The following is a 26,359-nucleotide window of genomic DNA, read 5'->3' on the forward strand; positions in this document are numbered from 1 at the left end:
TCATACAAATGGGGTCATCACAGCAGAGGAGTGTCGCAGTCCTTGGATGGCAGCATAAGGCCCCTGCTGAAAGTAATGGTGATACCTGGGCATATGGAAGGAAGGGAACGTAGGCCCGCTTCCTTGCATGGTAGTCGCAAGAGCTGTAGGTGTAAGAGGCATGCTTAACCGGCTGTAGGGAGGCAGGGATCCTTGGATTGGGTGGGGGATTGGAGTGGCAAGAGAAGCAGTGCTTGTGCCCAACGCCGTCAATGTTTGTGGGTGTTGAAATCCAGAGAATCCTGTTGTGGAGGATACCCAGGAGGTGAGCGACAAGTTGTCAGATGTCGTAAATGCTGATCCTATGGAACACAATGATGCATATGAGAATGCATTAAACTTAAAATCTAATATACATGAATTCTGCATATGTTATCATAAAATCATTGTCATGTTGTCATTGTCTGACTCTTATCTTACCTCTGCTCTGTACAACTTGTCCATCTTCACCCAAAACATCCTCATCTCCTCCATACGTCCTGATTGGAGATCTTGCATATGAATGTTTCTGTATAAGATTTTCTACACTTTCCCTGTATAGTAAAACATTAGCTGGTTACAAATACAGCAGAAAGCATTAGTGTACTATTTGATGGGGAAATCAGTGGTCATTAAAGTGGTTGTCTGGCCCAAATCACTAAGTCTGCAGTTACTATGTGTGACTACAGACTTATGAATCCCCCAGAGCATGCACCATGCAGAAGGTATGTATGCGTTATACATGCTCCCAAAGCCCATCCAATGGGCATAGCATCACTCCATACACTTATGTGGAGTGTAGTCGGCCATGCCCACTGGACGGCCACATCACTAGTTGGGGCGCAGCCTCGCTCCATACAAGTGTATGGAGTGAGGCCTCATCCACTGGACGTGCTCTGCCCAGGAGTATGTATAACGCATAAATACCCTCCAGTCCTGGATCAGAAATCATCAAATTCCCTCAGCACACGTGCGTGCGTTGGGGGATTCATAGGTCTGCAGTCATGCAAAGTAACTGCAGACTTATCGATTTGGACGGAGAACCCCTTTAAGTATAACTATAGATATAGGTAGTTTGGGCTTTTTTTTGTGGAGGAATCCACTTCATTCCACGAACCACATAGCAAATACCGTGCACATGCAATGTAGTAATCATTGCTTTCCCACTAGATGGCACTAAGAGAACAGGTAGGTGTGAGTATATAATGGTGGAGATCTTTGGAATTAAAAGTTGTCTGATATTGTATTTTAATTGTTAGGATTTTAGAATTTTAGTCTCTTGATTAATCATCTATTTCATGTTGTAATTGTAAAGCTTCTCCTTACAGTAAAAGGGGGCAGTGTGCCTACTTACAATTATCAAGATTATACTTATTTTTTACTGTTTGTTTTATTTCTTTATGTTTGTGAATGATTGCCACTGTCAGTCAATGCTTATTCCTTCTTGAATCGAATGTGAGAATCAAGAAATTCTTTGTACATGGATAGACGTTCTAATGGAGATTTATTACCATGATCAAGCCCTGTGCTTTTAAAGGCTCACAATTAGTTATACTTTTTCAGGTTGCATAATTCATATAATTATATACTTATTTTGTCAAATTATTCTAATGCATTCATGATTATTTCACAACTAAATTGCGCCCATACAGTATTGCTAGACCGATCTCATATTCATTTTGAGACGACATGGTCCATTAAGGTACCGGTACACTAAACGACTTACCAACAATCACGACCAGCGATACGACCTGGCCGTGATTGTTGGTAAGTCGTTCGGTGGTCGCTGGGGAGCTGTCACACAGACAGCTCTCTCCAGCGACCAACGATCAGGGGAACAACTTCGGCATCGTTGAAACTGTCTTCAACGATGCCGAAGTCCCCGGGTAACCAGCGTAAACATCGGGAAACTAAGTGCAGGGTCGCGCTTAGTAACCCGATATTTAGCCTGGTTACCATTGTAAAAGTAAAAAAAAAACACATACTCACATTCCGATGTCTGTCACGTCCCCCGCCGTCACTTTCCATGCACTGTGTAAGCACCGGCCGTAAACCAGAGCGGTGACATCACCGCTGTGCTCTGCTTTACGGCCGGCCGGCGCTAACACAGTCAGTGCGGGAAGCTGGCGCCGGGGGACGTGACAGACATCGGAATGTGAGTATGTAGTGTTTTTTTTTTTTACTTTTACAATGGTAACCAGGGTAAATATCGGGTTACTAAGCGCGGCCCTGCGCTTAGTAACCCGATATTTACCCTGGTTACCAGTGAACACATCGCTGGATCGGCGTCACACACGCCAATTCAGCAATGACAGAGGGGTGATCAGCGACCAAAAAAAGGTCCTGATCACTCCCAGTGACCAACGATCTCCCAGCAGGGGCCTGATCGTTGGTCGCTTTCACGCATAACGATTTTGTTAACGATATTGTTGCTACGTCACAAAAAGCAACTACATCATTAACGAAATCGTTATGTGTGAAGGTACCTTTAGTCCAGCTCTCCCACTATCATTTATAGGTAAGAAATGGCAGAGTTAGGAGCAAAATGGTGTAGCCCATTTTCAAATACCATATTCAAAATTATGAGCCCGAGTGTAGATGGTCTACCAAGAGGGTCTGGAGAAATTGCCTTATCCATGGATTTTAATTCTTTATATTCCCCACACTGGACTGTAGGGCAAATTAAAGCATAACTGTTGTTTTAATTTTTATTAAATCATAATGCATAGTAAGCGATTTTAATAAACTTTTTAAATTAAATTCAAAAGAAAACCTTCCACAAACCTTCTAGAAGATGTGGCCATATGCTGTCTCTGAAGCAAATCTGTATTCAGCTCCAAACACACTGAATACGCGGTCCTAAGAGTGGGAGCGGAGCCTACACAGCATGTGCAGTCCTGAATCCCATGCACTCTATGTCAGTGCATCAGCAGGTTACCTCAGTCTTTGGCACAGTGCTGAGATCTGTCATTTCTTGGTTGTCTGCATACAGTTCCTCTGTCTGTCAGCTGGTTCCTATATGCTCAGAGATGTCCACAGTTTCTATCAGTGTATGCCACACAACAGGCATGGCAGGGCAGTAAAAGCTCAGTGACATCGGCACTTCTCCTCAGTGTTTACCACACAGCTCCTTCTGCCATGTCAGCTGGTTCCTATGAACTCAGGGATATCGGCACTTCATAGTGTTATTGAACATCCTGAGTCATATTTGCTGGAATTTTCAGCACTCACAAGCAGTACAGGAGCCAGCAGCTGACAGAATAACACTGAGAAGTGCAGATGTTACTGAGCACACAGTAAGCAGCTGACAGGGCAGAAGGAGCTGTATGACAAACACTGAGGGGAAGTGCCGATGTCCCTGAGCTCCTTCTGCCCTGTCAGCTTTTTTTTCCTGTGTGTCTGTGCTGTACACTGAGGAAAACTGACAACATTAATGAACACACAAGAACCAGCTGACAGACAGAAGAGCTGTGTGCCAATAACCAACGTCTGACAGACCTCAGCAATGTGCACTGCATGGTTGAGGTAACCTGCTGATACACTGACATACAGTGCATGGGATTCAGTCAGAACCACGCAGGCTGTGTATGCTTCGCCCCAACGCTTAGGAAGCCACTCAAGGGGGCTCTGGAGCTGAGATCACGTCCAAGCACAGAGGATGCCGGCAATATAAAAAAGCTGGCATTGGTCTCTAACAGCAATGGCCAAAGATGAGTTGCAGTTGAGGCTTTTAACCATTTAGACACTGCTGTCATTCTCTGACAGCAGCATTAAAATGATGCCACAGCCAATGTGCACACCAGCTCCCATCGGTCTGATACGATTGTGGGATGCAGATGAGATGATATGACAGGTGGGGGCTTGAAGAAGGCCCTTGTCATTTCCATTTGGTCTTCATATGAAATTCTTCTATAAGATGAGCTTCAAAGGAGACCACGATTTGCATGACATATACTACCATCCTGTGAACGGACTAAAAAATAAAGTAAAAAGTAAAGTAAAAAAGATTTAAAAATATTAAAAACATAAAACTATGAAAAATCGAATCACACCTACTTTCCTCCATTAAAAATAAAGATATGAAGAAAAACATATTTGGTATCACCGCATCTCTAAAAAGTCCGATATATCAAAGTATAAACTTAATTATCCTGATCAGTAAACACTGTAGTGATAAAGAAAATGTATGTTTCAGAATTAAGTTTTCTTGGTCACGACACCACCCTAAAAAATACAATATCTATTAAAATGTCTTATTGACACCATATTGGTATCAATGAAATCATTGGCTTGCCATGCAGAAAACAAGTCCTCACACAGCTCCTGTGATTTAAAAGTAAAATATGTTAAGAGACTTTGAGAATGGTGGCAAGTAGGGTTTTTTTTTTACTTCAGAATTTTTTTCAGCACTTCAATAAAAAAAATGCAGGTTTGTTACCGCCACAATCATATAGACCTGGATAACCCGTTTTCCAGGTCATTTTTACTATACAATGAACAATATTAGAGCAAAACACAAAAAAACAATGTCCGAATGGCATCTTTTTCACCACTTCACCCGGCCTAGATGAAATTTTTTACATTTAGTACATTGTACAGTAAAATGAATAGTGTCTTTCAAAACTGCAACTTGTCCCGCAAAAATCAAACCTATAAATAAATATATATATATATATATATCGAAGGGAAAAAAAATAGAAAAAGTTATGGCTTTGGGAAGAAGAGGAGAAAAAAATGAAAATGCAAAAATGAAAAATTGCTTTCGAGTGAAGGAGACAAACTAAGTAATAGCATGAGCTGTCTTGAAATGTATTATTTTGCAAACCAAGAGGAGAAAACAAAGAGTGCACCGGTAAGTAAAGTTGTCATTTAGTGAGTAACTCACTTTGAGATTTCAGATCTATGTTCTTGGCTCGATTGATGCTGGAAAATATTGGATGTTTAATTAAAACGGCGATAAAATTGTGCAGTAATTGTTTACAATTTAGTAAATTGAATTGCAGTAAATGACTCCTAATTTTTTTTCACCCTCAGGCTTTAGACAAAACCTATATATTCCTAATATAATATTCAATTAGCACAGAATTCTGCCATTTCTGTCATCGTGTCATAAAAAAAACGTATTTTTGCCTCAGATTTTCCCTTCTATGCTGGTTTCAGATAGGAGCTGATGCTAATCTGTTACAAGAAGCAATCCAATTACTGGGAGGTTTAGTGCACTAACTGACTCCAGACTAATTCCATTTGCGTCTCTAAAGATCAATTGATCTGATTTGGATTTTTCCCTAAAGGCTGTTTAGGGGAAAGGCTGTGTTAAACATTTGTAAATGAAACGTATAGGCCACGGCCGAGAAGGACTGTAGTGAAATATACGCAGCCCCTTTATTCCTGCCCGCATAATTGACATATTAGATGTGCTGTGCTGTGATAGATGATGAACAGCCTTCCCAATACTTGTCAGATGTTGTTTGCGGACTCCCTAACATGACCGGTTTCCATTTGCCTATTTACAGTAGTAGCAATCGTGACTAGATTAGTTTATAAACTGTATTGTTCTAAAAATCAAAAATGGTCGAAAGTTAAAGCACCACTCCAGCAATTTTAATTATTTCACCGCCGGACTGGTATCACTAATGCATGTTCCCTGCCCCTAGTAAAATACTAACCAGCCACCATCTTTTGCTCTTTTCGTCACAAATCCACCATCTTATGACCGCAACTGCTGACTGACCGGAAGCGAGAGGTAAAGATTACAGGCTCTCAATGTACAATAGTCTCAATCTGACACAGACTTATATTGAGAGGAAACGTCCAGCTCACCCAGCAAACACTGGAGCAATCCAGCAGGTCACAACCAGATGACCGGTTGGCACCGATATCAGAAGAAGGCTGTAACTGGTAAGTATATTACTAGGGACAGGGGACTAGCATTAGTGATACCACTCCAGTGGTAAGATAAGAAAAAAATGCCTGATTGATGATTTAAAGGGAATCCGTCACCAAGTTTTTGCTACCTCATCTGAGAGCAGCATAATGTAGGAAAAGAGACCCTGATTCCAACAATGTGTCATTTAGTTTAGTGGGTGCAGCAGTTGTGACACAATCAGAGTTCTTAGATCCAGCATGAGGCAAATCTCAGAATGCTAACCCCGCCCACACCAGGCAACAGTGAGCTGCTTATCAGAGGAGGGGGTGTGTTCAAACCGGGGTTGTTACGAGCTGTAGTCCAGGCAGTGATAATGTCCTGGTGATAAAACATTCATTGTATTGAAACAACATCACACAGCCTAATAAATGACACATCACTGAATTCAGTGCCTCAGTCTGTACCTCGCGCTGCTCTTAGATTACATAGCAAAAGTCTGCTGATGGATTATCTTTAATAATAATTACACCCCAATCATTGTGATTAATTTCTTTCACAGACCCCATGGGAAACCGTTTTCCCTTTGATGTTTGCTCCAAATTTGGGCCTCTGTGGTGTTGTACTGCATGTGGTCACATGTAATTTGGTAGTTAAGTAATATACTCCGACACTTTGCAGTTTTGGTGCATCTTTTACACGTTTTTCTTTAATCAATACTTTATATGAGTGCGTATTATAACGAACCATTTTATTGGTAAATGCATATTTGACAAGAGCTCATGCACACTGCCGTATTATGGCTGCCATAGAAATCAGGAGGGTCTCTACTGTACCTCTGTTTGCCTCCGATTTCATTTGAAGGCATATGTTTTTTTTTCTCCAACAGAAAAAAAAAATCGTGTTGGTCCATCAGACTTGCTTCTAGATATTCACTGAAAGAAGTGTTGGAGAAGATAGCTGTCAAATATCTGTTCATCCAACAGCTGTCTTATGTGTATGCCATGAATCTGCACCTTGTTTTATTGTGTCATTTTTACTCATCATTTCATGATAGTAACTCAGTTTTTCCAATACAGAGCTCCAACTGCCATGAATAGGCATTCACGGAATCGGCAGACGCCATTAGCGGGAGCTTACTTTGTTCTGTCCTCTCATTGAGTTCAATGTATGACAGTATGCAGTTAGCTCCATGTCCTCCAGTAGCGGCTGCCAGTAACGAGTTTGTTATTTTTAAAAACTATTAGGAACCCTGTATAAGAAAAAATGAGGTCCGACTTCTATAAAGTTTTTTTTGTTAATCAACACAAACTTTTGATCCTATTAAGATGGCTTTCAGGCTGAACATTCAATCAAAAGATGACATATTCAATAGCATAAAATGAAGATGAATTCCAGTTAGATATTCATTAATATGACTGTTCAGTAATAGGGATTACACTAAACTGTTGATGGAAATGAACAGGAGTTACAGAACGTTACCAGTGACAGCAATTTCTATGACTCCCGTTCATTTATAAGGAGAGACCACCCTCATTTACTGAATGCCATGGCAGAGGGTGAAAGCTACTGAACTGCCATTAATGTTACTTTTATGACATGTTTGATTGACATATCGTAAAACAGTACAATCTGATTAAAAAAAATGAAATCCCTAAATGCTTGGTAATAACAATAACTGTATTTTGGCACATATTTCCCCCTTGATCATTTGTATTTGGTCTTACAACAGTATTTGCTGTGACCTTTGTCTCATTTTAGTTATGTCTCTGTTTAGCTCCTGACCTTTTGAAATGGAATGGACAAAATAAAATAATTTTATAAAGTAAATATTGACCTTTGTGGTTAATTTTGAGAAAAAAACAAACAAAAGAAATCTCCAGCACAAGGTGGAGGCTGCATCCCCATTCCTGCGCCCTTGCACTCCCCACCACCATCACATGATGCATGACAAGGGACCTCTATATAGCCGGAAAAAACAGCGAATGCGGTGCATGTCTACATCGGCACTGCATCCACTTTATTCTAAAGATTGCTGCAAGTCGCAGAGGTTGAACCCCGATCTTATTATTGAAAATTAAATAAACTGTCAACTTTGTACATTCCCATTTTGTTGGAAGGGCCTTTTTAACAAGACTGATCACAGGGTGTCCCACTGATATTACCATTGGCATTTAGCTGTAATTTGTGGTGGTCGCAATATCAAGTGTTCATTTTTTCAATGGTGGGACTGCATGAACAGACTGACCAATTGAAATAAATGTGCTTTTTGACTAATGCATGGGTATACTGGGTTTTCCCGTGCAAGAGGTGCTCTACTCTGAATAATAGATGAAGGTCTTGAATGAGAGACCCCGGTTCTACTAATTCAAAGATATTTCTAAAAGGATTTTTTCGACTATTGTATAGAGTCAATCAAAAAGAGAACCTGTCATAAGGAGATAGGTCCTGAAACAGCCACGAGCCTACTGTCTAGGGTGGGAACCGTTTCCCACTGATGCATTGTCCTCTTCATCATATGCGCCAGATGCCACCAGAGGTGGCTTTAGACAATGTAGCCAACCTCAGTCAAGCAAGGAACCTGAGATCTCTGGAGAACGTCTCAACCACCAAGACTGTATACAGGCTTAGGAATGAAGCCTTTTAAGTTTTGATTCTTCTACATGCTGCCCCTGCTAGTGAGTAGAGTAACATAATTGAGAGTCTGTTACCATCCTGGATAACACGTTCATGACTGTTTGGGGATTTCATTCTTGATGACAGATTTCTTTCAATTTAAATGACTTGCAAAGTGTATGAAGAGCAATGAGAAAACATAATTTTAAAAAATTCTAATTACAGAAGTTCCCATTACCTCTCAATATCAGTAAGCCTGGATGAGTCTCGAAATCCTTTAGCAAAAGGGTTGCTGTCAATTTTCAGCTTAGTTATCTGTGAAGATAAAGGTCACACATTGGTTTCAAGTTTAGTAAATCAGCACCCCTCTAAAGCATGCTTATCAATTAACCTTCATTTTTAGATCACAAACTCCTAATATTATCTTTACTTTTACCACTCATTCAAAGAGTGGTCCAAAATACAATTTAATTTTCATCCTTAAATGCTATAGTCTAAACTACTTTCTAATATACTTGACTTACAAATTACCCTTGGGGATGAGGCACTTGCAGGCTCGGAATTCATCTTACAACAGTTATTAACAACTCGCTCTGGTGCTGGCTCTTTACTGCTGATCTCAGCGCGCTGTCATTGTGCACATTGTGCAGCACGCAGGGGCTAGCCCAACGCCTGAAAAGAGCATCACTGATGGCACTTTATTTCAGGGAAGGGGCAGTGACCGCAGCAGTTAAAGTCTGGGCATTTGATGGAAAAATTATTTATGCAAAACATTATGACTTTGTTGGAAATAAGATTTTCTCTATATATTCATATTGCATTTGTATAATGATTGCAGGTGTCAACTGTTCACATTTTCTATTGTCTATTAAGAAGGAAAACGGAATAAAACATTGCCTTCTGCCTACTGCGGGGCCATACACCTTGAAAGAGGGTATCCATATATCATCCACTATCGATTCTGGATCTGTATCCACATTATTCCTTCAGGTCAGTGTTTAAATGGCAGACTTTACTTTTACATTCTTTTCACCATTTCCTGATGAATTCTTAAACAACATGGATAAGCTCAACTGCAATGGTTCTTTTCTGGAAATATTATCATCTTAGACTTTGCTTAGCATGTCTGACTTATCAGGCAATAAATACAAATATCTATCAAAATCCATCTTTAAGCATGTCCGCTGACCTGCACTTCAACTCTGTCAAAGTGGTTTGACTGTTTAGATTGAAACCTGACCTTTAAATCCTAAATTATGAGATAGTTTGTTGAAAGTGTAATGTGTTTATCCTTTATCCAATAAAGAAAAACTAAATTCAATCAAATCCCTAGCAACAGCAGTGAAAAGGGCAGAAAATGTACTTATTCTAATGATTTATGAATAATGGTGTATTTGATCTGGGGTAATGTGTATTTCTAGCTTGCAACACTCATATATTACATGCTTGAACATTCATAATACGCTTTGACATGACTTCGTTAGAGGAAACTCTTATGTTTTGGGTTTGTCTTTAGAATGTCTATCATTGAACATTCTTGGATCCAAAACATTCCTGCCTGAGATACATATAAGATGATATTTTGAACCATTCTTAAGAAGCAAAATCACTCTAACTCTTCGATAAATATAAAAGCAGTACAAGTTCCAAGCATGCATGTTAATGCCACGGGGGCAAAAGAGAAGTGCTTGCAAGTAGGTTTCAATGCCACTTATCGTAAAGCAAAATAAAGAATTGGTTAGAGGAATATCCAATAGATTTTACCATTCTTTCTTCTAACAGTGAGCATTGGGTGAAGATACAACCATACCGGTAAGATAGTCAGTGGTTCCCATCCAAAGCGGGATATGCATATTAATGTGGACGCACCTGCCCATTTCTTTGTCCGTCTAATGTCTGTGGAGGCTTCTCAACTCTTTTTAGAGGCTCACTACTCTGGTTATTAGGATTGTCACAAGTATGGAATCTATATCATCCATATTGTCTACCACGACACATGGACGCATTTTGTTGTAATGGGTCAACCCCCTGTCTTGTGAGTTAATAGATGCCTATGTAGAATTGGAGAATGGGCTTACCAGTTGGTTTTGATAGGCTGTAACAGCAGTAAAGACTGTTTCTTGAAAGATAAACGTCCTGAATTCTTCAGATTTGAGATTCAGCAGAGATGCTGTGTGATCCTTTTTCTTGATGATGTGAACCCTTGGCTGGTACTTGTGCATAGAGTTCAGAATAATCTACATTAAAATAACATAAGACATAGATATATATATATATATATTTGTAAAGCTGAATATCACCCCGTACATGGCATGTGTTATATATTTTAGTATAAAAATAAGTGTGTATATTCATCTGCTACAAATGCTGGTGATGCTACAGGTGCATTTACACCGCATGAGGCGCAGTCTTCAACAACCGCCCACTTGCAGTAATGTAACAACCTGCTTATACAGGGTCTCTTCAGATGTACACTGAATGATCTGCCTTTCTTCTTGCCTGCACAGGTTCTGTTCGCACAGGACGATGCTTTCCCAAGAGAGATGAACTTCTGGGCCAATGAAAAGATTATTTCTATCTCTATCTACGAATGAGCGTTTTGCTCATTTGTTGGGTTATTGGCGGCCTGTTTAGACTGCACGATTATACAGTTTCCTCCATCCCCCTCTTGCGCAGGCTCACTTCTCTCTGCCCTGCCGAGGCCCGAGCAAAGCACTGTAATTCGCATGCATGAAGAAAGAACAAAGAGCGCCGGTATATGCGCACTACAATACTTTGCTCGACCCTCAGCAGGGCAGATAGAAGTATGCCGGTGCTGGAGCGCTAGGGGGGACAATTTGTGCATGGTGCAGGATGCGTCATCCACATAAAGCATGGAAGGAGTATGGCGATCGCAAGAAGGCTCCCAATCAAGACCAGTGATGTCCATTGGACTGGACCACGCTGTAGGAGAGCATAACAAAGGGTCTGTTTTTGCACAACGTATTGGGGACATATAAACAACAGTCTAGAATCCTATATAAAAGGGTGGACAGGTGCTGGCCCTACTTTATATGGGAAAAACCTAGTAGCAGGTTCCCTTTAAAAACAATAAAGCACCAGAATAATTGAATTCTAAACTTTCAAATACCAAAATGCAATCAAGAGAACCAACATATAATGGCTGAACTACTTAACAGAACTAAGGAATTCTATTTTGTTCTACTGCAACAGCCCCTATCCATATGCTATCTTAGAGAATAAGGACCTCCTTAAAGAGAACCTCCACTCAGAATAAAGAGCTGTTCTGTAAAAGTGGCTCCGGATCATGCTGGATCATATGAACAGCTATTCAGTGGTCTTGATGAGACAACTGCTTTGAAGGAGTATTCCTATCTCAGACTTTAATAAAAATGGGATTTGCTGTAAATATCTGATCTGGGTATTACTTCTAAGCTCCATCTTTTGGCAATGGGAATGGACAGGTGACCATGTATGCACTGCACTGCTATCTCCATTCACTTCTATGAGAGCTTGTATGTTTGCTTGGCTACATCTCCATTCTCAGCCATGCAAGACAGCGCTCTGTATTGAGATCAATGCAGGTCCCAGAGGTGGGACTCCTTTAAGGCTACGTTTAAACCGCAATGAAAACCCACGTGATAATGAGTATTCTGCAGATTTAAATTCTACACCATGATTTCATGTGGATTTTTCTGCAGCAAATGACTGTGGGATTTTGGAAATTGTACAGTAAATCACTGTAACTTTGAGACTTGGGAGCTAGGCCTTACAATGTCCCACATGGGAATGTTTCTTTAGCTCTAGGACGGTGTGGATGGAGCAGTAGTAGAATCTCCTTCATCCATGGTTCCCGTTGTACTTATGAAGAGATACAATGAAATTGGATTTAATGCTCATAAAGTTGAAACTTTAAAAAAAAATACACTTTGTGTATGGGCGATAATAATACTCTTATCAGGACCAAAATTCCAGCTGAGGAAATAACTGCAAACATTGTAAATGTCTAGGCTGAAAAATTCTAAAGACATATGTGCTGAATGCTTGACAATTATCAAAGACCCAGAATTATCTCGGCTGATTGTAAAGCTGTCCATGCTTCCTCCTCTAATCACATCACACTATGAATGCCACTATCCTCTCCATTTTTGTTTTATCTGTCCCAGCACTTGTGGCTGGATGAGTAATGCAATCTTCAGTGATGGTGCTGATGTTATTTTGGTGCCTGCACTGTATGTGACCTTGGTCTTAGTGCTCAGCAATGTACACACTTACATGGCCATGTTGGTCCAGTTCGTTGTTTGTCAACTTCACTTTCTCAAAAGAAACCATTTGTTTTAACAATTGCTCCCCAGTGAATGGAGAATCCGGGTGGACATATAACCTGGAAGCATAGAAGTGTGAGGCTGTGTCAAATTTACATGATATCAAATCTTTTCTGACAAATTGGAAAGTCAAATTCAACCATAATATCAAGTGTGTCGGTATCTCAGAATCGTACGATGAGGCATCGCTAGCTTTTGCTGGTCAGTTGTAAATCCTCCCTAAGCTCCTCCAGCTTTCAACAAATTCACTCAAATTATTTTTTGCATGAGCGAGGCTAATTAGTATGGACCTTCCATGAATTTATGAATGGATGGTAATCTTGGCATGAACCTGCATAAATAATATTACTGTTTGGTCAAATTTTCTGATGATGACATATGGACCTCAACAGCAATATACAAATGACATTAACAAAAAAAGAAAGAAAAGGATCCACATGGCCGTATGGATAAAAAATATGTAACCTTACTTCACATGGTTCAAAAAAGTTGTCCAGACAATTAAAAACCATTGCCAATTCTGGCCGAAGCCCTTAGTCATAGAAATGGCCAGAAACGTACGTCAGAATGGGCAATGGTTTTTAATTGTCTGGACAACTTTTTTGAACCATGTGAAATAAAGTTACATAATTTTTATCCATACGGACATGTGGATCCTTTTCGTTCTTTGTTTTGCTAATTTTAGAGATGAGCGAATTCGGCTCCCTTCTTAATCGGCAAGCCATAGCACTTACCAAATAAGCTGCATCGGGAACCCGGATACCTGGAGCGCTCTCGATGATCAGCTGTCCGGTGCCACAGCTGCATGTGTCACAGCTGTTTCACAGTCACAACACATGCATGGAGAGCACAACACACAGACTCTCCATGCATGTGTTGTGACTGTCACGCAGCCGCGACACATATAGCTGCGGCTTGGAACACCTGATTATCGGGAGCGCTCCAGGTATCCAGGTTCCCAAAGCAGCTTATTTGGCTAGCACTATAACTTGCCGAATAAAGAGGGAGCCAAAGATATTTGCTCATCTCTATTCAATTTTCTCCAGTGGTCAATGGTATTGGATCCATGCTGTTTAACAAGGAGCAACGCTACATTTACCACACGGTGTGGCTCTTCCCAAATTTTCTTTTTGTAAAAATGACATTACTCTTATCAGATTTGCAAAATTTGGGACTAAGTATCATTATGATCTCATTGTGCATTTGCTTATTATGACTTATAACTCTACCATAAAGTGAAAAAGGCAAAGTGTTGACCATACCTCCTTCCGCTGCTAGGTTGTACACGCATTAGTGTAAATAATATATTTCTTTAGTACGAGAGTATACAGTACAGACCAAAAGTTTGGACACACCTTCTCATTTAAAGATTTTTCTGTATTTTCATGACTATGAAAATTGTACATTCACACTGAAGGCATCAAAACTATGAATTAAGGCTAGTTTCACATTTGCGTTAAAAAACGCAGCGTTTTTAACGCAAACGCATGTGGTGCAAAAAACGCATGTAAACGCATGCAAACGCTGCGTTTTTTAGACACATGCGTTTTTGCATGTGGTAAAAAAACACGGCGTTTTGAAGCGTTTACATGCGTTTTTTACCGCGTTTGCGTTTTTGAAACGCATGATGACAAGTGTGTGACAGATGCCAATCAATCAAAATCAACTAGAAAACCCACTATAAACAGAAATAGCTAGGGTTAGGGTTATGATTCCTAGGGTTAGGGTTAGGATCCCTAGTAACCCTAGGGATCCTAACCCTAACCCTAACCCTAGGGATCCTAACCCTAACCCTAGGGATCCTAACCCTAAGCCTAACCCTAACCCTAACCCTAGGGATCCTAACCCTAACCCTAAGGGTTAGGATCCTAACCCTAACCCTAAGGGTTAGGGTTAGGATCCCTAGGGTTAGGGTTAGGATCCCTAGGGTTAGGGTTGGGGGGGTGGCTTATCAGTGTGTATTCTTGTGTTTTTCTATTGAAACGCATGTGTTTAAAAACGCATGCAAACTCATGTTCTTAAAAACGCATGCGTTTACATAGACAGCAATGCGTTTCTTTTGCCGCAAAAAACGCATGCGTTTTTTTGCGACAAAAAAACGCTGCTAGAAATTACTACAGGTTGCATTTCCGCAACAAAACGCAAGCATAGAAACGACGCATGCATCGTCAAAACGCGGCAAAACGCATGCAAAAAAGCACGCGTTTTTAATGTTAAGTATAGAAAAAAATGCATGCGTTTTTTTGCGCAAAAACCCAGCGGCAAAAAACGCAAATGTGAAACCAGCCTAACACATGTGGAATTATATACTTAACAAAAAAGTGTGAAACAACTGAAATTATGTCTTATATTCTAGGTTCTTCAAAGTAGTCGCCTTTTGGTGACTGCTTTGCACACTCTTGACATTCTCTTGATGAGCTTCAAGAGGGAGTCACCGGAAATGGTTTTCACTTCACAGGTGTGCCCTGTCAGGTTTAATGAGGACTTATGAATAGGTAGAGAAAGACCACCAGAGCGGATGCAAAACGGAAGCACAGGAGCTAGAGCCAAGAACAGAAATGCAGGAGGCGGAGCCAAGAGCAGAGGGCAGAGCCAAGTGCAGAAACTCAGGAGGTGGAGCCAAGAGCAGGAGGCAGAGCCAAGTGCAGGAACGCAGTAGGTGTAGCCAAGAGCAGAGATGCAGGAGGCGGAGCCAAGAGCAGAGACTCAGGAGGTGGAGCAGGGAAGAACCGCAAGTAGCGGAACAAGGTAGAACCGCAAAGAGCGGAGCCACAGAGCAAAGCCACAGAGTGCAGAGCTGAGAGCAGAGCAAAGTCAGAGTGCAGAGCTGAGTGCAAAATCACAGAGTGCAGAGCAAGGTCACAGAATGCAGACCAAGGAGCAAAGAGCAAAGCAAGACACAGAGTGCAGAGCTGAAAGCAGAGCAAAGCTACAAAGTGCAGAGCAAGGAACAAAGCAAGGTTGCAGAGAGCAGAGCCAAAAGCAGAGCAAAGCAAGATACAGAGTACACACAGCAGGGAAAGGAAACCAAGGCAGGGATATAGATGGACACATGAACAGGACTAGGCTAAGACAAAGTCAGGAACAGGACAAGGCACAGAGACATGGACACAAGCCAGGGTACGACGCCCCTCTGGGTGGCGGACATAGGCCAGGGTACGAAGCCCCACTGGATGGCAAACACAGGACACAGACCAGGGTACAACGCCCCCCCTGGGTGGCGGACATAAGAGTAACAGAGACAGGGCCTGGCACCTCAGCAGCTAAGAACTGACTGAGGGAGTAAGCTGCACAGGCCCCCACCAATGGGTGGGGATCTCTTAAATACAGGAAGCCTCATGGCAGTTGGCCGGGGACACCTTAGCAAGGTGCACACAGACTAAATAAGACACAGAAGTTGCCGGCGCAGCCCCCCTATGCACACAGACAGAGCATGCACAGAGCAAACAGCAGACATGAGGCATACAGCATGGAGCTGGCAGCAGAGAGAATTCACAACAAGGCCCAGAGAAGTAAGTGAGTTTGAGTGTAATGCAGGTGGGGATGGGAGGCCATGCAGTGATGCCAGTAGGGTTGTTACAAAGATTGTTGGAAGACCATTCCCAGTGACTACCTCTTGAAGCTCATCAAGAGAATGCCAAGAGTGTGCAAAGCAGTCATCAAAGCAAAAGGTGGCTACTTTGAAGAACCTAGAATATAAGACATATTTTCAATTGTTTCACACTTTTTTGTTAAGTATATAATTCCACATGTGGTAATTCATAGTTTTGTTGCCTTCAGTATGAATTTACAATTTTCATAGTCATGAAAATACAGAAAAATCTTTAAATGAGAAGGTGTGTCCAAACTTTTGGTCTGTACTGTACATTCAATACAACTAATACAGGAGGCAATGCAAAATATTGCACTGTGCGAGGTCCCATAGCATAATCTAAACTATATATAATAAAATGCATTATTAGGCTATTCTATATTTATTTCTCTATGTCTTTTCTCAGTTTGTTATATTTTTTTCCATTCATTTCATGGATTTATTCACAAGCATTACAGTTTGATGCACTAATCTGTGGAAACATACACTAACTGCACATGAATGCTTTTAAGATATTATTACTGTAGAGCAATGAGAGGTTTATATGGATGTGGTGGAATAGCCCCACATCCATATAAACCTCTCATTATTGCTTAGTTTGAGATTTTCCCAGCATTTTCATGATTATAAGTGGAATCATCTTAATATTACTTTGTACCTGGATTGTTTTGTAAATTGGGATCATTCTAATGTCCAAATTAATGGTTTTATAGTGTCTATAGAAAGACATTTGTATAAATCATGGATGAACTTGGAATCTACAAAACCACAAAACACAAATCTTTCAACAGAAATATTGCTGTATGGAAAAAATGAGTATATGCAGCCTAGCGCAGAAAGGGCTTGTCCACTTCTGGAGACGATTATATATATATTGCATGTATATAGAACTAAAAATAATTTTTTGCAGTAAGTGTTTTAGTTAACTCATTCTGCAGCCAACAATAGACAGTGCAAAGGCTGTAGAAGGCAAACAGTGCAAAGCTTGTAATGAAACCCAATTGCCAAAAATATTTCTAATATAAATCACATTCATTTATTACAAGAAAAAATTGTCCCCAAAGATCGACATCCATTAAGTTAATTTGAATGAAGCTAATGCTTCATGTGTAACCATTGCTTAGGCTTAGTTTCTTGTGTCTGATGAAACTCAATGGATCACAAGTGATGGCAAAACTGATGCAAAAATCAAGTATCAGTTGTCATCAGACTATTTCACCATTTTCTCCCAAAAACTGATCAATGTTACATCAAGCATCGTGATCCAGCCAAAACCAGTGCCAAATCGATAAGGGCCAAATCGATAAGGACCAAAAAATGGAATGGAAACTATGGTGCAAATTCTAATGTAATTAGTAATTATTAATTGTGATGAGTAAAGAATTTCCAGCGATGTATAGCTGTAGCGGCATTTGTGATACTTTCTTGGCCAGATTTTGTAAACTCCTAAATTATCTCATTTCTGATGTTGGTTTATTACGTCATTAGTACTTTTATCACTCACCGAGCGGGTAGAGGGGGATCGGCTTTCCCTGCCACCAGCCAAGATGATCTGTGGTAGGCATATCTGTATCTCTTGTTGTCTACTGGTACTATATCCATTAGAACGATATATTTGGCGTCTGGATCAACTCCTGAAAATGAGACCCTGATAGTAGGGAACATCCTCCTAAAAAGGACAAGCAAATGTGAAAATAGCATGGTCATAAATAATAACGCTAAAATCGGAATTGTAAATATAATAATACTAATGCAAATCATGGCGGTAAGAGTGTGAAAACATTTCTACCGCAAAGGTTACTACAGTGTAGAGTCGCCATAAAAAGTAACTACCGTAATAATTCATACACTATATATTATCATTATTATTATTATTATTATTATTATTATTTTCATTGCTCCCTTAGGAAATTGAAGAGCTCCAGAATAAATTTCAAACCACAGGTGAATGAATCTTATATAAATAAATTGAAAATTCAAATGTCTTAATTATAAACATAAGAAGTTATTTCCAATTTGCTATAACCTGTAGAGTTTACCATGCAGAATTATTTTTTAATCCATTCTCTTATTAAAACTCCAGATGGAAGAGATTGTTCTTTAATTATTAGAAGTAAGGGAGCTCAAATAAATACTTATTTAATGGAGTAATGCTGTTTTGTAATAAAGGGCTAGTTGGTACACGGTTTTTATGCTCAATGTATAAAATAATTTATTGTTGTGTTCCCACATTGTCATACATTAAGTGTTGTCTTTTATCACATTTTATGTGACATGTGGCTAATATGTAATATAAAAAATGGTAAATACTTTTTCACAGCAGCAGTGTATATAACTCATTTCACAAGTAATGGATTGTTACCAGTAAATATCTAATAAATACTTTGTTCACTTGCCAATTCCTAGATAAAAAAAAAATAAGTCCCCTCCTTCCACAGCTCAGCCCAGTTACATGTTAACAAGCTATTAGCAGATTTTTCTGACATCATCAGTTTCACACAACATCAAAAGAAAGTCGTATCAACTCCACACGTAACCAGTTATTCGCCATGAGGTAAATGAAAGGAACATTTCTAATGGATGGCTCATCAAAGGACAAGACGTGTAACTGTGCTGCTTTATGCCAGGCCTAGACTAAGACATCACTCTGTGTGCTGTGATTATCCGGTTGGGTGTAAAAAGCTGGATCAAACTGCCATAAAATGTAGGGACCATGAATTAATCCCACTCTGCCAGAAACATATCGCATGAAGGATTAAAGGAATTGTCCAGTCTAACAAGACGTAAAGTCTGTACTCCCCGAGGGAGTGGACAGTCATGTGACCACATGTACAGTTACATGCCAACTAGTCTTCCCTCAATAGAAGAGAGTTGAGGGAAGCTGGATGAGACTATGTGGCACGTGTCATCACAGAGTGACTGAAGACTTTTTTCTTAGACAGGACAACCCCTTTATTCATATTTATTATTGAGATGGCACTACTTTGAGATCAGTTACAGACATGTTACCTTTATAAAAGGGGTAATTGTTACATATCTGCACTACCACAAATGTATACAAATCATTAAGGCTGTAGGGGTCAGATTATGAGATATGAGGGAATATCTAGTGTTATACAAACGGCACAACCCCAAGGTTTCTTGGATCTGGCTACAAGCAGTAACACTTATATTCATCTCTTGAAATATATTTTTAACTTTTTTTTTTGCAAATTCTTTGGAATATTAGAATTTTTTATTATCAATATTACATCATTATTTTATTATATAATATCAATGCTTTATCATCATCATCCTCATGTTCATCAATGCTGGATTAATACTTTATTAATGATGCATGTATTCTGAGTAATTAGTAATGAATTTGTTTTTTTCATGTAGAAGGAAGGGGCATAGATATAGAAGGAAGCAGTCATAACTGGGATCCCCAAAGTAACAATATCATAAATTATCAAAGATGAGTTAAGATATTATACATAGAGCCTACACAACTTGTAGTGTCAGGTTTGTCTGTATGTGTCTCAGCTTTGTGAAAGATAGACTTCCAGACACGGAGACATTCCTGACCATGGTCAGCAAAGGTGAGAACACCTTCTCTCCCAAGTGAAACCTGGGTCAATTGAAAGGGAACAAAGGAGTACAAAGCTTTGGAGCAGCTCTTATGTTCTAGCAAGGGGTTTCAACATCTGGACCCCAACATTTCTATCACATGAACTTTGTCCCATGTTCACCTAAACCTACAGAACAAAATAGATTTGTTTTAGTACCAATGCTTGTTGCTTGACATAGATAGGGCCATTTATTTAACCAAATTTTTGGAAAGAACTGCAAATTCTCCCAATCCTGCGTTATAAATAATTAGGATAAATTGTAATTAGCAGCAACAAAACTAGTAAATTATCAAATGATCTTTTTAGATAGTCATTGACAGCAGGTATATGAAGCTGATCAAACCATTGCCTTCACAAGCAGCTCTTTGTAGGACCAGCTCTTCTATGTAGTTATCACAGCTTGTTGTGCATAATTTGAATGAGAAAATGAAATATATGGCACAAGTCTTCACACATGTTAGAATTAAATAAGACACGACTTTGGCAGGTTCTCAAATGCAGTTTGGAAAAATGATGACTTAGGGCCGATCTTATTACATTGTACAAATATATTGATAGTATAGAGATCTTTCTAATGATCATTTCACACCCTGGCCCGAAAAGATGACAAGGGGGCATCACCTACATCACTGTTTGCCAAACTCAAGGTAAAAAAAAAAACCAAAAGGTCATGTTCCAAACTCAAGGTAAAAAAAAACCAAAAGGTCATGTTTTCAGGATTTGCATAGTATTGCACAGGTCTGAAAATTCCTAATGTCTTAATGATACTTCCATCACCTGTGCAATACTAAGGAAATCCTGAAAACATGACCTACTGGGGCCGTGAGGACTGGAGTTTGGGAAACACGGATCTACATCTAGAGGAAATAAAGTTTCATTATCATCATCACAAATGATGATTCTTTACTGTACGAGCTGTGAGACTATGAACCTCTCTGCCATAGCATGTTATGATGATCGACTTATTGATCAAGTTCTTGAAAAACCTGGATTCCTTTCTTGAAAAAATATATCATTTACTAGATTCTAGTAGCAGGTACTAGATTCTGGAGATGGAGCGTTGATCCTGATATCTAGTTTGATTGCCATCTCTGGAGTCAAGAAGGAATTTTTCGCTAACGTGGGGTAATTAGCATCTGCCTCTAAGGACTTTTGTCTTCCTCAACATCAATGGGTCAGGATTACAGATTGAACTCAATGGACTTGTGTTTTTGTTTAACCACAACAGTTAAGAAACTGTGAAATTCGGGACATATTTCTAATATATTTTTTCATATATTATAACTAATACTTTATGTATATAATATAGAAATGAAATATATGATTCTGGTTACGTAACTCTATGCATACACACTTATGATGTAGTGACCATCAGCACGGTGTTAATCATGTCGGACAAAGAATTATTGTTCTCAGCTCCTGATTAGCAAACGCATGCTACAACCGGACATAAGCTTGACATATATTTTAACATCCTATTTTATGTTCACAAGTCGTATATTAAAAAATAAATTTTCTATAAAGTTGTGAATTAGTTTGGGAGATTGGCATCAGGAAGGAATCAACCTGGTAACAGTCAAGTAGCATGGACTTATTTCTTATACAACAGAATTGGACTTATTTCTGTAGATTTCAGAGAACCCTATTTAAGTCAATTATACAGTCAAAGATCTTTTTTCAACTACTTTGCCATTTGTTGACATATCCTAAATGTACGGTGCATTGGCTTTAAATAATACTTCATTGCAAGAGCAGATCAGATGCCCCAGGGACACCGGAGATAAAGTAGAGGAGTATGCTGAGTTCCCATATATCAATTGTGGGCGGATATTTGTTTTATTCTTGCATCAGACATAACTGGTGAAAAATAGTTGTGAATGTTGTGCACTTGTCATTCTTCCATAGCCCCATAAAAAAACTGCATTCAACATGTTGATTGGTCCAGCGCAACCAACGCGCCAGATAACCAGAATGATCCGACAGAAAACTATTAGATCAGCTCTGGGATGTTTCCATCTATGCTTCAGTACCATGTCAGAGGAAAAAAAAATATATGTATACCCAGATCTATAAGGCTTGAACACTGCTCCCTTCTGTGTTTTTACATATTGTCCATACACAGAGCTCAACGAGCTCTATTCATTGAATAGACGCAGCATTAGCGACTGATCATGTGGTCATCTGGTGTCCTCTGCCTGGATGGGTAGATGAGTCTTAGAAGACCCAAATTAAGTCTGCAGTGGTTAATATCCATTAGATTCCCCATGAACATGGATAAACTGCATAAAATATCATGTTTAAATGTCCCCAGAAGTCAAAACTAAAAATGGAACACACATATTTTAGTCTGGGTTATATAAAATATGTATACAAAATCACATTAGGAGCTAAATATTCTAGTTATTAAAGTGTTAACGTATAAACATCCGATTTATTAGTATATGGCCTCCACACTGGTATATCATTTTTTTTCCATTTTTTATAGGGTCGCCATTATATTGATTTTAGTCTGGGTTTTTATAAAATATGTATATAAAATCACATCTAGGAGCTAAATATTCTAGTTATTAAAGTGTTGATGCATAAACATCCGATTTATTAGTATATGGCCTCCATACTGGTATGCCATATTTTTCCATTTATTATAGGGTCGCCATTACATTGAACTCTGGTGGGAATTGTTCTCTTCAGAAATGAACATAATGAATTGGGCTTTTTAGTACATTGTTGCCATATTGATATAAGGATGTTTTCCGGTTATTAAAGGTGAAGTTTGTCTATAGGAATGTATGAACAACAGAATGAGCCTTTTATCTCACTAGGAGGTAGGGATTAGTTAATAGAAATGGCCAGCCAGTGTTTCCTGGAAGATTTCCGTGTAATTCTCTTCTTGAGGTATACCATGGACCCTGAGCCTCATGTCAGCTGTACAAATGATGTGTAACGTATGTGCTGTCATTTTTATTGCGAGATTTTTCTTGTTTATGCTTTGGGCCTCAAAGATAATACACATATGTTGTGGAGCGACCATTAGATGCATTCCATTGCTTCTCCATACTTATTGCAACATGGGACAATGTGTGATGTGAACCCAAAAAGCAAAGTTACATCATTAGATATTATTGTGTAATATTCCATGAGTATTATTAGGCCATATTATACAATTATTTGACTATTTAAATTGTATGATTATTTTTGTTTATTTGTAAACGTAATAATTGTTGCCACGTGTAAACAAATGGTAAAAAATAAACACAGATTTAAATTTTTAATTTTGAGGCTTACCTGCCAGACTTAGTAATGATCATTTCTGTCCCTAGATCATGGAATTTGTCCCAGAGCTCCTTGGTTTCCAAACTGCATGAAATCTTGGCCATCTCTTCACTGGGGATGATGGGAGTTGTGGGGATTAGAGGCTCAGTGCACAGAGTTACAGGGCTGCTGCTGAAGTCCCCATGAGGGTCCACACTGGAGATGTCACTCAGAGGCTGCCCACATGATGACTTCTCCACAAATTGTTCTAACACAAAGGAAAAGAAAAATATATAAATGACAGAATTAACCAAGACACCAGGAATCAGTCCTGCAAAGTCTCTCTCTCATTTAGAAGCAATTGAATGCACTGGGCTGGAGATGAGAAAGATAAAACTGTGCATTAGTGTCCATTCATGTCATGTCATTGAGGGATATCATGTATAAAGTAGATTGAAAAGGAATATAACCACAGCCTGGAAGTGCAGGAGAGCACCATTCATTACTTCATATGTAGCCAAATATATATATATATATAGCCAAATAGGCAGCATTGTAGGAAGAGGTAAAGAGGGAGGAGTGAGAGCACATATAGGGTGCAGAACTAAGAGGTGCTAATTAATCATTAAAAGGAGAGAAAACAAAAGAATTTCTTATATTTTTCAGAAACAGAAAAAAAATAAAATATATATATATATATATATATATATATATATATATATATATATATATATATACATACACGGTGAACCTTGTGGATAATATGATTAAATGGTTATCTATCTACAGTAAAATGAAAGAGATGCTGAACAAACACATTTTATACAGACATATTCCTGTGTATATGTTTACTGTAGTTGATAAAATGCTTCCAACAAAGAGAAAATATGATTAGAACTGCTCCTGTATTGTATGTTTCCCTTAGTAAATATCTACAGTGTTTTGCTCTATTGTTATGAACATACAATATGATATATATATATATATATCATTCCCACATATTACCATATATATATATATTAATACATAACTATATATTCTCATAACAATACTGCAATCTCAATTAATCATAAACGTGCTTTAGATACAGAGATAATAAAAATTCTATATATGAATGCATATAAATATACTGTATACATATATTTATATATGTATAGATATAAATATGTATTTATATATAAATACACCTATATCTATATATAGCTATCTTTCTAATCTCTCTGTATCTCTCTCTATATGTGTTATATGAGATATATATATATATATACAGTAGTTAACTATATATATATATATATATATATATATATATATATATATATATATATATATATATATATATATAATTATCCACTCATGATATATACAAAGAGGGATAATAAAACCGTTTCTCTGTATATATGATAACTTTCTGACATGGAATAACGATTTATGGATTCGGAATCTTTATTGGTATTTATCATGGTAAGCGATGATATAACGATGTCTCTCCCCAGATAGTCACTTAGGGAGCGGATTTGTCCTGTAGCCCGGGACCGTAGGTGAGAATTAATAGCAAAGTGGCCGCAGGATTTAGCTCAGGTTTTCTGTAACTTCACATTTCTCCGGGTTTTATATTGTGACATATCACTTGGATTGAATTTGATAAAAATAATACCAAGCTATAGGGAAGAAAGGCACAGAACAGTGTTCTCGGAAATAACCGAGTGATGAAGCCCGAGAGACCAATGGAAATATACCTGCATTGTGCTATAGGGATAGAGAGATAATAAACAGATTATATTTCCTTACTAATTATCTAAAAATATCCCGGCAGATTCTAATAATACATCTCGGATTCATCATTTATGAAGGAAAACAAATACTGTGAATAGCCGGCAGTGCCCGTCCTGGAACCTCTTGGCATGAGCCCCTATTCCTGCAGCTTCACAGTTCATCAGATTCGCCCTGATGTCAGATATTTGGACGAGAAGCTTCCTGTAACGGGCGGGCAGTGGCCGGTACCGGGGCTCTCCGGCTGCTCCACCGGACCGGCTCCGGGCTCAGGCTTTATTCTAACTATAGTGTAAACTGGTGAATGAATACATTCTGCATTTATTATCATCACCGCACTAAGTAGCTGGAGCAAAGCAGGGCTTAGATGTTAGGTGTGTGTGTGTGTATAAATATATATATATATCATACACAGGTGTATATGGTTACCATATAAGTATAATTGCCTGTATATATATATATATATATATATATATATATATATATATATATATATATATATATATATATATATATACTTAGATATACAGAGATATGTATACATACAGAGATGCACATACATGTATGCATACTATAAGTGTGTATATATACATATATATGTCTATAGATAGATACTGCATTTCAGGCTATTTTGCACAGACTATAGGTAACTTTCTGTAGAAATATTAACTCCTTGCACGATCCCTCAGAGATGGTATATCACTAGGCTCCCCAAGCCCTTGTGCATGTGTCCATATTGATGTTCCCCTCCTCCATCCTGATCTTGGACTCACCCAGGGGCTTGATTGTGCTCTCAGTGTCCTTGTCCTTGGCTGTCCCGCTGGACATGATGGCCGCAATGGAGAAGGCATTAGCCCTGGAGGAGAGCTGAGGCTTGGGAGAAGCTGTGTACTCCATGTTGGACTGTGTCTTTGCCGGGTGCAGATGCAACAAGTGGTGTTGAGAAGCCGGCAGTGGATGGACACCAGGGGGCTTCTAGGAGCAGCTCATGGCCACTGAGGCTCCTCCAGGGGCTGCTGCTCTCCTTGGGATGTTGGCACTAGGTGGAGGAGCCAGGGTGGGTGTAGAGCTCTGGCTGCAGCTGTGCTGAATGCAGGAGTGTGGACTCTGCCTCCCCTTCCTCAATTTGGTGGCCACACAGATCCTATCTCCCCTTGGCCAATTGGAGGCCATGAACGTCATATGTGCAGGACCCAGCTGATAAAGGTCTGGGAGGTAGTGGGCACCAGGGGTGAAGCTTGCACTTACTTTATTATCAATATTCAGACTCTGCACCCTGCTCTCTTACTATCCTCTCTCATTTCTTATACAT

The 26,359-nt window shown here is 39.1% G+C and overlaps 1 protein-coding gene across 1 annotated transcript; it reads right to left on the reverse strand.

Annotated features, from left to right (window-relative positions):
- On the reverse strand, nt 1-25,944 carry TBX20 (T-box transcription factor 20). Its single transcript, XM_069732475.1, has 8 exons — nt 25,821-25,944; nt 23,311-23,545; nt 17,919-18,083; nt 12,773-12,881; nt 10,576-10,734; nt 8,736-8,812; nt 460-572; nt 1-341 (listed from the first exon to the last, which is right to left on the reverse strand). Exons 1-8 carry the CDS (start codon nt 25,942-25,944, stop codon nt 1-3), a joined length of 1,323 nt encoding a protein of 440 aa, XP_069588576.1.
- Nucleotides 25,945-26,359: the final 415 nt, after the last annotated feature.

Source organism: Ranitomeya imitator, chromosome 6 (genome assembly GCF_032444005.1).
Source record: "Ranitomeya imitator isolate aRanImi1 chromosome 6, aRanImi1.pri, whole genome shotgun sequence".
NCBI lineage: Eukaryota > Metazoa > Chordata > Amphibia > Anura > Dendrobatidae > Ranitomeya > Ranitomeya imitator.